Genomic DNA, 16,228 nt, shown 5'->3' on the forward strand with positions numbered 1-16,228 from the left:
ACCCAGGTTATGGGTTTGGTCCCCAGTCGGGCGTGTATGAGAGGCAACCAGTTGATGTTTGTCTCCCCCTTTCTCTCCCTCCCTTCCCCTTTCTCTAAAAATCAGTAAGTATGTCCTAAGTATGTCCTCAGGTGAGAAAAAAAAATGTGTTGGGGATGTGAGATTTATTCTTAGAGTAAGTGTGTGTGGGAAAAGGGACAATGCTCTGAACTTGTAGTCAGTCATTTTCATTTTTTTTTAATGCTTCTATTTTATATACTAGCTTTACGTGTGCAGCATAATTATATGACTGTGTTTAGACAGTCGTATAGTTCACAAACTGACTCCCCCAGTATTTCAGGAACCCACTTGGCACAGCGCATAGTTATTACAAGCATTTTTTGTTTCTTCTGTCTCTCGGGGTGACCTTGGTGAATATGCTCCCCTTCTATATCTGTTTCTTCAATAGCAGTAAAATTAGAATGTTTTTAAGATGCTTTCTGATTCGAAAGTCCTGTGAGTTTTTTCTTGTGGAGTTTAATGCAATATTTAAACATTTGATATGGATACTGCTTCAAATATAATATTTTTCAATCTTCATTCCATACCCTTCTCCCCTGTCCCGTTTTTAAGAACAGACATTTATTGAAGACAGTATCTGGGAGAATTTGGCATTCTACATCATGGAGCTTTCTGGGAATTTTTATTGCTACTCTACTAAGAAAAGTGGGTCTTTTACTTAAGAGTTTTAGCCTATGTCTTGAAAAGATTTTAAGAGAAAATTGAGGGTACCACAAAGTGATGTTTTCTTTCTCATTCCTCACAGAACTCAGTAACAACAACAAAAAGAATCCTAAGTTCAGGTGATTACTATGGCTGTCAGTCTGTCATGGTTATCAGTCTGTCAGTCCTTTAGGTCATATCAGGATCCTTCAAGATGAATTCTTTTTACTTCTTTCTTAGGTGAGGGGGGGCTCATGTTAAAATGTGTATCTTTATCAGGTTAAAAGGTGGTATCTTCATTGTAAGTAGTTCAGATTATAACTGCTAAAACTAATTTATGTTTACCCTTTTATCTTATTGATTCTGTTGTGAAATGTTAGTGATATTTAAAATAGTTGATCTCTGTGATTGATTTCTTATCCACGTTCTCAGTAGTTAGTATGTTTGCGGCAGGAAAGGACCTTAGATACCATCAGCTCAGAGATTACCAGTCATACCATTTTAAAGTATTCTCAGGAGCCCCGTTTTATTAGCTCCTGGTTTACTTTGGAGGGTTTTTGAGATGTGCTTCATAATCTGTGCATGTAAATCTAAAGCATGTATGTGAAAGTATGATGTTTATATTTATGATTGAATCACTGATTTTTTTATTTGAATATCAGATAACAGTTCTTCATTTTCGATCCAGATTTTAATCAGTCCAAAACTATAGGAGATCCAGAATCACTGTGAAAAGATAAATGATTATAATTTTAATCACACTTAAAATTATAGATGGCTACTGGTTGCTTAAATTAGGCTGTCACTCTACTCATTTAGACTGTTTGCGACTGTCTCATATTTCATTACCATGGTTGTCAGTTGCCCCAGAATGCCTTAGGTTAACTTCAACCTGTCAGCTGATCAGCTTGAAGGTTTTAGTGTCATCCACAGACTTGTCCAGCCAAAAGCAAAGAAACTTGACTCTTTAGTTACTCTGTGTAATCTTAGAGAAATAGTTCTAGTATTTTTGAAATATTAAAAATAGGTCAAGGGTCCTTTATTTGGAAAATCACTGATTTAGAACAATTTTCATTTTAAATATAAGTATATTATATAGAGAGAGACTTTTCAAGGTCAGTGTCTAAGCTAATAATACCGCTCTCCTATGTGGTAAAGCTACTAGGTGAAAATACTGATATGTGCCCCCAGTGGGTAGTAGGGCAGAATGTGGAAACCTAAGCCGAGCATTGACAGGGTGATCCCTTTTGGTTCCTTCATGATTGTGTGTGTATAAACCCAGACGCCAAATTTCAAACCAAAAATCGCTTATGGTACAATTATTTTTAGATATGCCCAGGTATTCTGAAAATAATTGGAAAAGCAGAGGGAATACTTTATAGAAAATTGGGGATAATTATTCAAATATATGGCTATAAGCAACTATTTTTTTTGTAAGATTTTGTTAAATTTATCCAGGTTGGGTAATTCTTGTTTGTTAGTAAAATTTTAAAGTATATTCAACAGTTTCTTAAACTTTTTCTTTATTTTTGCTTAGGCCTCTCCTGGTAACCTTTCTCAGTTTGAGGACATTCTCTTCGGTAACAACGATGCATCAGATTCCATTGGTGTTGTGGGCGTTAAAATGTCCACGGTTGATGGCCAGAGGCAGGTCGGCATTGGGTATGTTGACTCCGTACAGAGGAAGCTAGGACTGTGCGAGTTCCCCGATAACGATCAGTTCTCCAATCTGGAGGCCCTCCTGATTCAGATTGGACCGAAGGAATGTGTTTTACCAGGCGGAGAGATTGCTGGAGACATGGGGAAACTGAGGCAGGTAAGGGCATTAGTCTAGTGATAGAGGAGAAGCCAAGCCATGGAAAGGCTCTAATTAACATGATGCTGTTTTATTTCAGGAAAAATAAAAATTTTAAAGTAAAAATGTTTTGTATGTCATTATAGTAATGTTTTATTCTGAGGACTGTCTTTATACTTACCTTTGACAGAAACTGTGTATTTAATAGGACCTTAGAATAAGCTGTTTTTTATTTAAGACTTTCCTACTTCAGATCATTTCTCCTCTCTCCTTCCCTCCCCAAAGAGTAAGAGAATGTGAGCCATAAAGGGTTCAAATCAAATCACATTTGACAGAAGGAATACTTTCACAGTTCAGGGGAAAAACAAGGTGATTTAGGGCCGTTTAAAAAAAAACCCAATTTATTACTGTATTTAGCATGGATTTATCAAATAAATAAGATGCAGTTCTTCAGGATTATTTTGCAAGTTTGACTGGAACTTGATTCTTTTAACAAAATTCCGATTGTGCCATTTTATAGGTATATTGTTTATTAGATATTTCTTAAGGGATATGGTACTCCCCGAGGGTTCTTTTGTTTTTGCGGGCCACACGTACTGTAAGAACTGCTTGCGAGAGAGCGACTCTGTGATGGCCATTTTTAGCATAGTATCTAAACAACTCTCCAAGAGTATTATTCTGTTCGGAGTTTTTAACCTTTGAGACTATTTTTTGAAAGTTTTGTGTGAACATAATTTTAAATATCCATGAAAATTCAGTTCCTAGATTTTCTAAAATACATGTTAACACATAAATGTTTTAGTAACGTCTTGCATGTTGTATGACAATTTAAGGTCGGTTAATAATTTGTTAGCTGTTGCCACTTTATATGTGTCACTGCTATAGTTTTGCTTTTCTCACTGCTTTTCTCATAGTAATTTAAAATATTTCTTGTAAAATAGATTATTCAGAGAGGAGGAATTCTGATCACAGAAAGAAAAAGAACTGACTTTTCCACAAGAGATATTTATCAGGACCTTAACCGGTTGTTAAAAGGCAAAAAGGGAGAACAGGTGAACAGCGCTGTCTTGCCAGAAATGGAGAATCAGGTAGGTAGATTCCAAATGTGAATTTGTCTTAAGTTACAATGATGACTTTATTTTTTCTTTTAAAAAAACTTTTTAATTCTCACCTGAGGACTTTTTTTTTTTACTGCTTTTTTTAGTGAGAGAGGAAGGGGGAGAGAGAAACATCAATGTGAAAGGTAAACATCGATTGGGTGCCTCCTGTACATGCCCGGACCAGGGATTGTATGCGCTTGCCTGTTCCTGGGCTCAGACTGGCAGCCGAAGCTTGTGCCCTGACTGGGAATCAAACCCTTGACCTTTTAGGTACAAGACAGTGCTCCAACCCACTGAGCGTACCAGCCAGGGCGATAGTGACTTTTTAAGAAGGCTGCTTCTGTCACATATATTTCAAATCTAAACTGTGGATCACTGATATTAAGCTTATTTTATTAATGAAAGCTTGTGAAAAACTCAAGGAAATGACTGGAAAAATTTAAACATAACCTTAAATATAATTCCATCATAATTACACAACACTTATCCCTGGAACAGGAAGAGTTTTATTGGGTCCGTATGAAAGACCCTGATTACTGTCACTTAAACCCATGAGACGGTTTTTTGACCAGAGCGGGGAAAAGATCTTTCAAAGCTTTATAACATATAAGCTCTGGAGTCTTTTATAAATTACTTCATCTTTCTGAGAGGCTGCTTCATTTTATATTAAATAAGGTTAAAAATACCTGTCTTAAGCATTGTTATGGAGATTAGTATGTAATAAGGGTGAAAGTGTATAGAGCACATAATTGCATAATAAATGTTACATCTAAACAATTTGGCTCAACAATTGGCACTATTTATGTACATTCAGTGGTAGAAATGAATATGTAAATAACTGGGATTTTCAGTGGTTAAAGTTTATCTTGTTCAACTCTTCGAGGTGTGTATGGCTTGGGAGAGGTATTTTTATGGTAAAATATTGGAGGCTCTTGTATGTTTAAATAAGACGAAACAAACTTTATAATTTTCAAAGTAGTTTTCAAACTAGAATGAACTGCGACTATTATCATCATGATTTTGCAGTGCTTGCTTATCACATAATGGTTTCCTATAAACTATGTTTTTTACTCTTTTTTTGGTGACATAATGAAGAGCCAATATGGATGAGCAATAATTCCAGTACTAGAGAAACTTACCTCTCTGTTGAGAATATGAAGAAGCGCCCTGACCAGTATGGCTCAGTTGGTCAGGCATTGTCCTACAGAGCAAAAGGTCACCAGTTCAATTCCCAGTCAAGGCACATGCCTGGGTTGCAGGCCCAGTTCCTGGTTGGAGTGCATGTGAGAGGCCGCTGACTGATCGATGTTTCTGTCACACATTGGTATTTCTCCCTGTCTTTCTCCCTCCCTTCCCCTCTCTGGAAATGAAGAAGCTTTTAGGAATATTAGGAACTGTTCTTATCTTTGTCTCCTGGTGACATAGCAGGAGATTCTTATCGCAGCCTTATACATTTGTTACAGTTTGGCAAGGGCAGATAGATTATTATGTTATCAACTAGGAAAAATATGTACATTTATATGAATCTAGTATCGAGTATGTATATATTTTTAAATTATATTTTATTGATTATGCTATTACAGTTGTCCTGATTTTTTCTCCTTTGTCCCCCCTCCACCCAGCAACCCCCCACTCCCTAAGGCAATCCCCCCCACCCTTGTTCATGTCCATGGGTCATGTGTGTAAGTTCTTTGGCTACTCCCTTTCCTATACTGTACTTTACATCCTCATGGCTATTCTGTAACTACCTATTTGTACTTCTTAATCCCCTCACCTCTCACCCATTCTCCCACACCCATCTCTTTATCTTTAAATTTTGGCATTTTCATTATGATGTGTCTTGAGGTGGTCCTCTTTGTGTCTTTCCTGTTTGGGACTTTGTGCTTCCTGGACTTGCATGTCTATTTCTTTCACCAAATTAGGGAAGTTTTCTTTCATTATTTTTTCAGATAGACTTCCAGTTTCTTGCTCTTTCTCTTCTGGCACCTCTGTGAAGTGGATGTTGGATGGCTTAAAGTTGTCCTACAAGCTGCTCACACTATCCTCGTTTTTCTGGATTCTTTTTTTTTTGTTGGTCTGCTTGGTTGTTTTTTGTTTCTGTATGTTCCAAATCATTGATTTGATTCTTGGCTTCATCCACTCTACTCTTGTTTCCCTGTAAATTGTTCTTTATTTCAACTAGTATATCCTTCATTTCTAACTGGATCTTTTTTATGTCGTCAAGGTCCTCACTGAGTTCCTTGAGGATCCTTATAACCAGTGTTTGGAACTCTGCATCTGACAGATTGCTTATCTTTATTTCATTTAGCTCTTTTTCTGGAGTATTGATCTGTTCTTTCATTTGGGCCATGTTTCTTTGTTTCCTTGTTTGGGCAGCCTGCCTGTGTTTGTTTCCATGTATTAGGTAGAGCTGCTTTGACTTGGTGCCTTGGTAGTGTGGCCTAATGTAGTAGGTATCCTGTAGGGTCCAGTGGCACAGTCTTCCCTATCACCCAAGCTGGATACTCCATCAACCTGGCTAACACTGTTTGACCTGCTTTGGAGATCCCCAGAGACTCTGCCCCACTCAACTTCCCGACCCACCCAGGCTGCCTTTGCATATGAACAAACAACTAGCAGCTGGCCTTAGTGAGCCCCAGACCTGGAACTAACAGCCCAGATTCATAGCTGGGCTTCCCCTGGAAGTCTCTAAGCCCAGCACAAGTATCAGCCATCTCAGGTTGCTTTATAATTCAGGCCGGGTGGCCCCTGGCAAAATACAGGTGGGGGCTGATCTTGGCCTGTACCACCCGGGAAACCCCAGGGCCAGCCAGCCCAGTCAACAGCTACAGACCACATTGAAGCACCACCACCCTGCCCCTGCACGGCTGATCCTCCATGGAGGGTGAAAATTGGTGGTAAGAGGTCACAGCCAATCCTTGCAGCTGACTGGCCTGAGTAAATCCCTCCCACTTATCTACCGACAGCAACCAAGGCTCAACTACAAAAGGAGGGTGTACTCAGCACACATGAAGCGTACACCTCAAGTATGTTTTAGTAAGTAAAATATTGCATTTTGCTGTGTATAATGCACACCCTTATTTTTCCTTCAAAAATTTGGGCAAAAAAGTGTGCATTATACACGGCAAAATATGGTATGTCATTGGGCTATCAGTTTGCTGTCCTGAACTTCTTATGTTATGTTCAGTACAGGTGTACCTTGGAGATATTGCAGGTCCAGTTCAGACCACCACATAAAGTGATTATCTCACTAAAGTGATTCATGAATTTTTTGGTTTCCCAGTGTATATAAAAGTTACGTTTATACTATGCTGTAGTCTATGAAGTGCAATAGCACTGTCTGTAAAACAATGTACATACCTTAACTAAAGATACGTTATTGCTAAAATGCTAACCATCGGCTGAGCCTGCAGTGAGTCATAATCTTGTTGCTAGGGAGGGTCTCCCTTCAGTGTTGATGGCTGCTAACTATGGCTATGGCAATTTCTTAAAATAACACAATGAAGTTTGCCACATTGATTGACTTTTTATTTCATGAACAATTTCTCTGTACCATGCGATACTATTTGATAGAATTTTACCCAAAGTAGAACTTCTTTCACAATTGGAGTCAGTTCTCTTAAACTCTGCTGCTTTATTAACCAAGTTTACGTGATATTCTACATCCTTGGTTGTCATTTCACCAGTCTTCACAGCATCTTTACTAGGAGTAGATTTCATTTCAAGAAACCACTTTCTTTGCTCATGCGTAAGAAGCAGTTCCTCATCCATTAAGTTTTATGGGATTGTAGCCGTTCAGTCACATCTGCAGGCTGCACATCCACTTTGAGTTCTCTAGCTATTTACACCACATCTGCAGTTACTTCCTCTGCTGAAGTCTTGAACTTTCCAAAGTCATCCATGAGGGTTGGAATCAACTTATTACAAACTCCTGTTAATGTTGGAATTTTCACTTCCCAAGAATTACTTAATGACATCTAGAAGAATGAATCCTTTCCAGAAGGCTTTCAACTTTGCCCAGATCCATCAGAGGAATCACTATGAATGGTAGCTTCAGCCTTACAAAATGTGTTACTTAAATAATAAGACTTGAGAATCGAAAATACTCTTTAGTCCATTACGCCCACCCAGAGTAACTCTGGTTGTTACCTCTGACAGTGTAGATTAGTTTGGCCTATTTTTGTAGTTTATGTAAATGGAATCATTGTGTTTATACATGCACACATACACACATATGTTCTTTGTGTCTAATTTCTTTTGTTCAGCATTACGTGTGTGAGATTTAGCTATATGGCATGTAGTTGTAGATTGTGTGTTATATGGCGTGGCATTCCTTAGGGTGAACATTAAACTTGCCAGACTTTATCCATTTTGCTCTTAGTGGGCATTTGAGTATTTCCTACTTTTGACTCTTACGAACAGAACAGTATTGCTATTAGAGTATATTTTTATTTTATGAAAATTATCTTCTAATGTTAAGAGATTTACTTATACTTTGATTTTCTTGGTTTGGATTGGGAAGAAACACCAAGGAAAATGAGGTTTTTGGAATTTATTTTTATTTTGCCATTTGCCTTTAAAAAAATCTCTAGAATTCTAGTGATAGCAATCTTCTTTTTAAATTCTTAATCTTAGGTTGCAGTTTCATCATTGTCCGCAGTTATCAAGTTCTTAGAACTCTTATCAGATGATTCAAACTTTGGACAGTTTGAACTGACTACTTTTGACTTCAGCCAGTACATGAAATTGGATATTGCAGCAGTCAGAGCCCTCAACCTTTTCCAGGTAAAAAATAACACATGGATTAAAAACACTGAATGGTAAAACTCATAGACACAGATAAAAGTGTGGGGATTACCGGAGGGAAAGGGGAGTGGGGGTTATAGAAGAAGGTGAAGGGGTGGGGATCAATGGTGATGGAAGATTTGACTTGGGGTAGTGAACACACAATACAATATACAGATGATTATTAAAAAAGAAATTGTTTCAATAAAATAAAAACATAGAATGGTTAAAAAAATGTTTCCTCTGATATATCCTGAAAAATATTACTAAGGAGCTTAAATATTTTGAAATATTATTTTACTTAGATAAGTAGTTTTGAATTACTGTATTTTCTACTTGTAAGATACATAAAGAGTATTTTTTCTGGCTTTATGAATACTTTTTTATATTATAGCAGCTTTTAAGAATTACATTCTAATAAGTTTTATGTCTTAAAACTGCAGTAATTATAAAGTAATTTTGGTTTGGGGGAATATTCAGCAAAATACAGATTAACAGGTTGAAAATTTGACTTTAGGAAGAACTTTTGTGCAAATTTCTCATTTAATATTTGAAGAATATTAAATGTTCTTGTTCTCAAAATTATTTTTCATGGCATAGTAATATTTTTCACTAATGAGCATGCCATTCTTTGTAATTTTTGTTTACTAGGGTTCTGTTGAAGATACCACTGGCGCTCAATCTCTGGCTGCATTGCTGAATAAGTGCAAAACCCCTCAAGGACAAAGACTCGTTAACCAGTGGATTAAGCAGCCTCTCATGGATAAGAACAGAATAGAAGAGAGGTATATTACTAGTGGATACTTTTGTAAGCTTTGAGTAACATGCAGTTACTCCATTTGATTATACCACTTACTCTTTTTCTTTTAAAGAATTTATTTACTTATTTTTAGACAGAGGGGAAGGGAGAGAGGGAGAGAAACGTCAATGTATGGTTGCCTCTCACACGCCTCCACACTGGTGACCTGGCCTGCAACCCAGGCATGTGCCTTGACTGGAAATCGAACTGGCCACCCTTTGGTTTGCAGGCTGGTGCTCAATCCACTGAACCACACCAGGCAGGGCACCGCTTACTCTTATGTGCAATTTTGTACCTGTATTACAGCATCTAACTTCACAGAGAGCTAAATTATAATAATAAAGTGGTGATGATTTAGATTAATTAAATAATTTATTACTTATGTTTTTTCACTATAAAAGTAAAATTTTATTGGAAAGATGGTGTGGATAGTGTTTCAGAGAATGAACTTTGGAGCCAGAGTACATTGGTTCAAAACATGGCTGTAACACTTATTAGCTGTTATCTTGGGCAAGTTACTGAACCTCTGTGTCAGTTTCTTCACTTTTAAAACGACAGTAATGTCCTGACCAGTGTGGCTCGGTTGGCTGGGCATTGTACCGCTGCAGTGAAACGGTACCGGTTCAATTCCTGGTCAGGCACATGCCCAGGCTGCAGGTTTGGTCCCTGGTCGGGGTGCGTGTGAGTAAGAGACAACCTATCGATGAATCAACTCGCCCCCACTGGGGATCTGGCCCACAACCCAGGCATGTGCCCTGACTACGATTCGTCAGACCGGCGACACTTTGGGTCGCAGCTGATTAATCTTTCTTCATCACATCGATGTTTCTTTTCCTATCTTTCTTCCTTCTTCCCCTCTCTGTAAAAATAAATAAATAAACAAACAAACAAACAAAAGAGTGGGATTTAGTGACTTAATGTAAGAAATAGGAAGGATTGGGTATTTGCAAGTAACTAAGGCAGTTTATAATTTTTAATTGTTTGAGTAGGTAACTACATTTATGTGTGTCAGAATTTAGAACATAAGTCTCCTACCCTGGTCTCCTAGCTCCCAGGACCCACCCCTTCTTCAGGGCCTCTGCATCTCCTGGAACACATTTCTTACTGTACTCTATGCGAATTGCTACCACTGCCCTGTACCCTTGCATGGAAAGTCTGTGGCTAAACAAGCAAAAATAAATGACTATTCCCTCATCTTGATACTTCTAAAATTGTGATGTAAAAATGGCATTGTCATGGAAACAGCAGAGTAGTCATTTAAAAATGTCTGTTAGCTAGAAACTAAACTGACACTGTAAACAATTTTGAAATGGCGTACTGAGTAGACTTGTGAAACTAGCAATTTATTAGGCTTTTAATGATATCCAAACCAAAGATTGAGGGGGCTGAGTACATTGTCTCATACAGTGAATTTTAGAAGCTTTTTCCTTTCTTTGATGTTTAACTTCTTAATACTTATTGGAACTCTGTGTTCTTGAACAGTGTTGATTACGTATGATTCATGTTCTGGTCCGTTTGAGAGGAAGCAGTGATAAGATAATAGGGACCAGGGAAAAAGCATAGGAAGATTCTTGATCAGAAATACCTTCTCTGTGCAGTATTACCATTTACCTGAGAGTGGCCTAAGAATTTGGGATTTTAGGGAGAGAAGAAATAAAGAAAGATGAAGGGGCAGGTCAGCCAGCATCAGTTTTCATCCTTTATTCACTCCTTATGCCTCAAGAATTGCTTGTGATCCTTAGGAGTCAGCCTTTTCTCAGACTGTTGTGTGTGTAAGAATCTCTTGAGAAGCTCATTGAAATTTCATAGAATTTCCCCACCCCCACCAGGTATTCTGTAATATTACCCATCTCCCAGTGATTTTGATGTTGGTGATCTTGGACCAAACTTGGAAGAGTTCAGGTAGAGCCCAGAGGCTTAGCTAGCTATGAAAGCCCAGTTTGCTTTTTGGATTTTGTAATTTGGCTGCATCTGTTCTGTTTTTTTAATGTAGAGTACATGCAATAGAAGTTTTTTCCAGAGCAGTAAGGGCCTGAGTTATTCTTGGTGTTTGTTTATAGCCCCAGTGACTGGTGCATCATATAAGCTTGGTAGCAGATTATTTTCCCACTTGCCCCAACAAATATATCTGCTGCCAGCTGCCTAGATATCTTGACATTCTATAGAGTTTGAGTTATTTTTGTCTTTATTTTCATTTTTTAAAGAGTGAATTTTTATTTAGGTTCCTTTAAACCAGTGGCACTTGGAGCGGTTTTTTCCTCCAGGGACGTTCGGCAGTTCCTAGAGACATTTTAGTGTGTAGAAAACAGGGATGTTGTTAAGCGCCACAGAACAGCCCCTTTCAACAAGGAACGTCAGTATTGCCGATGCTGATAAATCCTTTAAATATACGAGGTCTGTCCAGAAGGTATCCGGCCATGTAATATGAAAAATAGAGCCATTTATTGAAGAAGATACAAGGTACATTGTACACAGTACAGATGCTCATTCAACAGCAACTTCCTCCCCCCACTGCCTCCCCCACTGACTAGTACAGTGAAGTTTTTATTGTCTAGCCATGCGCATTCCAGTCCACTCACCTGGCTGCCAGATTACATCAATGTCACATAAACCTTACATTAACAATGGCTGGACTTTTTCTGGACAGACCTTGTGTACAATCATTTTGTAATTACTCTAGGGACTGCATATTTTTCCCTCATGTAATATATTGGATGAACATTTTGACGATGCAGGAATTGTAAATGCTGTTGGAGAGACCAGTAAATACTTAAAGAGATTTAGAAAGCTAATTTATTTCCTTCCCCTGATCCTGTATAACCCCAGCAGGTTAATTTACTGTTCATGGAGTTTACAAATATAAGGAAGGGGTTGCCATTCTGATAGGTAGCCTTCGGACCTTCAGTCATTTGCTGTGCTGTGGCCATTTTCTCTACCTTTGATTGTTAAAATTTACCTTTCAGCTATTAACTTAAGTAACATCTACAACATTGTTTTTTTAAACTTCAAGCTGTTACCCAATAGTGGGTTTTGAAATTAGTGTAGTGGGTGATAATCTGCATTTTTAAAAAGTCAAATATGATAGAAAAATAACACTGCATCATATATAATAAGTGTTGTTTTGTGACACTTACTTATACTTTATATTTTTCAGGGAAGGAAAAATTTCTTCATCCTACCATCATCCTAGGTTATCTGGCCAGGACCCTGTAGATTAGACTGACAAAAGAGAGATAAACAAGAGAAAAACAGTAATTTATGTTTATCTATGGAAACACTCAGAGAGGGGTAACGAAAGGGTTGGTTAGAACTTGAACTTATGTAACATTTTAGCAGAGAAACAAAATTTTAGAGAAATGACAAGACTGAGTTTGTAGGGCTAATTTGTGGGGAGGCAAATGTTTGGGAAACTAGTTAGTAGAGTTTATGTAGGTTCCCCTGGTGACGTCTTCAGGCAGGTAAGGGTCTAATGTTGTCTAGGGTGAATAACTTTGGTCGTCTTCCTGGTAAAGAAGGAAGAGGGGAGACACTTTTCTAAATTTGTGTCCTGCTTTTTATGCAGATAGGGAGAAGACAGCCTTTCTTTTTTCTGCTGCTTAGTTGTTTTTGGCTCAAAGTAGTTCTTATGCCAAAGCGTCATATTTTGAGGTGGCATGTTCTGCCTTCTACAGTATATTCATGCATGTTCTAAGTCACGATGTAAAAACAGTCCTTGCTGTGGATGCAGTGAAAAAAACCGGAAAGCCGTTGATTCCAATAAATTGCAAAAGCAATATGGGCATCATGTTTTACAAGCGAAGATTTTATTTATTGACTTTAGGAAGCAACAAACTTCAGTTTTTTAACTAGAAATTTTTGGCTTTGTACAGTCAGGTAATTTTAGAATGCATTTTGAAAATTTATAAGACCTGATTGAATAAATATTGGATTTGGCAACCTTTTTTGAATTGTAATTCTCTTTCATTAAAGATCATTGTTTTATATGTGCAGTATGTGTCAGTAACAACAATGTCGTAATAGGAAATTCTATTTAAGAAATGTCAGTCTGATGGAAGTAAACAACTAGCAAATCGGGTGTATTTTATTATCCAATACCATTCAACTAGACATTGCTTTGGTTAACAACTAATTAGAAACTGTTTACATTACAGTTAATAAACTGTTGATAATGGAGCTTTTCATCCTCCATAAAAAGCTAACATTTCAGAATAGATTGAAGATCCTCACATGGAATTTTTTAGTTAATTTAGTTGAGACTATGTGCCTAGTTGACAAATTTTAATTCTCTACGGAAATATTGAAGATTAATGCTAGTGTAATTTATTTCAGATTAAATTTAGTGGAAGCTTTTGTGGAAGATGCAGAATTGAGACAGAGTTTACAAGAAGATCTGCTTCGTCGATTCCCAGATCTTAACCGACTTGCCAGGAAATTTCAAAGGCAAGCAGCAAACTTACAAGACTGTTACCGACTCTATCAGGGCATAAATCAACTCCCTAATGTTATACAGGCTCTGGAAAAATATGAAGGTAACAGAATGATTTTGTTTTTGTTTTCTTTCCTTCACTCCTGACATACTTAGCAAATGTGCTGTCCTTACATAGCAAATGTGATTCTGGTGAGTTGCTGTGTTGTTTTAAAAACAGGTTTGTATTACCCTATAGCTTACCACAGAAGTCATGAGACTACTTAGAATTTTTGGTTTTTACTTACTTTTTTAAGGTTTTATTTATTTATTTTTAGAGAGATGGGAAGGGAGGGAGGGAAATATCAATGTGAGAGAGAAACATTGATTGGTTGCTTCTTGCGCATGCTGTAACCAGGGACTGAACTTGCAACCCAGGCAGGTGCCCCGACCAGGAATTGAACTGGCAACCTTTTGTTTTGTGGACAACGCTGAACCGACTGAGTTGTACTGGTTAGGGCACAATTTTTTCTTTTTAGAAATGAATGTTAGGGTTACTGAGTTTATTAATAGGCCTATTGCACCAGCAGTGGCAGTTGAACAGGGTTCAGTTACTAAAGGATACTCATAGGACCTAAAATGAGAGTGCTTGCAAATCTGCAGGGGATTTTTGTTGAAAGATTTTATTTATTTATTTTTAGACTGGGGGGAGGGAAGGAGAAAGAGAGGGAGAGAAACATCAATGTGTGGTGGCCTCTTGCACACCCACTGCTGGGGACCTGGCCCGCAACCAAGGCAAGTGCCCTGACTGGGAATCAACTGGTGACCCTTTGGTTCACAGGCCGACACTCAGTCCACTGAGCCACACCAGCCAGGACTCTACCCCAGTTTCTAACTTCCATGCTTTTCCACGGGAAGGATAAAGATCAGCCAAGGAATATGCAGAGCAGAATTTCTTCCTCCCTTTTTTGGGGGCTGAGGAGGTACCACTTACACAGAAGGCAAAAAATAGAATATGATCCAACAATTCCACATCCTCTGTGTGCATGTGGCCTAATGCATTTGCTGAGAGTTTTGCAGTAGTTTGGCAATTCAGCCAAACTGTTGCAAAACTCTGTTGATGTCCAGGTATTTGAAGTCACTCAGCCTAGAAAACACTAGAGGAGAAAGACTTCAGGTGTTGTAGTACTAAGAGTGTTGTTCTTTTCTTTTTATAACGCGAACATTGGAGACTTTAGGTGTACCCTGGTTATTGGGAACCTAACTGACCTGTCTTGAGTTTTGTTTTTTATTTTATTTTTTATTTCTTAAAGATTTTATTTATTTATTTTTAGAGAGAGGGGAAGGGAAAGAGAAAGAGAGGGAGAGAAACATCAATGTGTGGTTGCCTCTCGTGTGGCCCCCACTGGGGACCTGGCCTGCAACACAGGCATGTGCCCTGACTGGGAATTGAACTGGCGACCCTTTGGTTCACAGCCTGTGCTCAATCCACTGAGCTACACCAGCCAGGGCTTGAGTTTGTTTTTTTAAAAATTTTATTTATTTTTAGAGAGAGAGGAAGTGAAGGAGAAAGAGAGGGAACAAAACATCAATGTGTGGTTGCCTCTCACACACCTGTCACCAGGGACCTGGCCTGCAACCCAGGCATGTGACCTGAATCGAACCCGTGGCCTTTCAGTTTGCTGGCTGGTGCTCAATCCACTGAGCCACACCAGCCAGGGCCTGTCTTGAGTTTTTTAAAAAAACATCAGAATGACATTTTGCAGCGTTCAGCATAGCTCTCTATCCTACTGATTTAGTAGAGAAAGCCAAAAGTAGGGCTAATTTATAAAGAAAATCAACCAGATGTGCTCCCTTGAAAAGCAAAGTCATGACTTAAAAGTTTTAAAAATATGTTAGTTTATTGATAAAAATTGGGTATGTTCTCTTGATATCTTGTGGTGTTTTTGGTGTTTGGTTAACTCTAGACTTAGTGATATCTTAATGTTATTCCTGGAAAAAAAAAATAACTTCAGAGACAGCAGAGGGCAGCAACAGTGCAGAAAGTCCATTTACATTGACTGATAAAAGCTTTACTGTACATCATTTTTCTCCTGTCAGAAATAGCTATTTGAAAAATACACTTGCCCTCCATTATTCCTTATTTCTCTTAAAAATAACAAGTTGATGTAAAACCTAAGATAATGGTTTTATGCAATTAGGCGAATTTCTTTTTTTAAAAAAATATTTTATTTATTTATTTTTAGAGAGAGGGAAGGGAGGAAGAGAGGGAGAGAAACATCAATGTGTGGTTGCCTCTCACACTGCCCCCTACTGGGGACCTGGCCTACAACCCAGGCATGTGCCCTGACTGGGAATCAAGCCAGAGACATTTTGGTTCACAAGCTGGCACTAAATCTACTGAACCATACCAGCCAGGGCACAAATTCCTGATAATGCTTAAAACAACTCTTAAACATGCAGATTATTTTACTGGTGAATTTTATTGTAACAGCTATCGTATTGAGGTACCTAACTCTTCTCCTCATATCAAATTAATCATCTGTTGCCATTTAATATACTTCTTAAGTACCTCACGTTTGGTATTTTTTCTCCCCTGGTCTCTGCATCCTTCTCAATGAACTCATAGTTATCTTTATTTT

The 16,228-nt window shown here is 38.0% G+C and overlaps 1 protein-coding gene across 1 annotated transcript in view; it reads left to right on the forward strand.

Moving 5' to 3' along the window:
• Positions 1-16,228, forward strand: part of MSH2 (mutS homolog 2) — a 59,859-nt gene that overhangs the window by 9,359 nt on the left and 34,272 nt on the right. The window contains exons 3-7 of the mRNA XM_024552839.4: positions 2,240-2,518; positions 3,439-3,585; positions 8,233-8,382; positions 9,034-9,167; positions 13,511-13,710. Coding sequence (XP_024408607.2) covers positions 2,240-2,518; positions 3,439-3,585; positions 8,233-8,382; positions 9,034-9,167; positions 13,511-13,710 — 910 coding nt within the window. The remainder of the gene's footprint in view (positions 1-2,239; positions 2,519-3,438; positions 3,586-8,232; positions 8,383-9,033; positions 9,168-13,510; positions 13,711-16,228) is intronic.

Source organism: Desmodus rotundus, chromosome 5 (assembly GCF_022682495.2).
Source record: "Desmodus rotundus isolate HL8 chromosome 5, HLdesRot8A.1, whole genome shotgun sequence".
Taxonomy (NCBI): domain Eukaryota; kingdom Metazoa; phylum Chordata; class Mammalia; order Chiroptera; family Phyllostomidae; genus Desmodus; species Desmodus rotundus.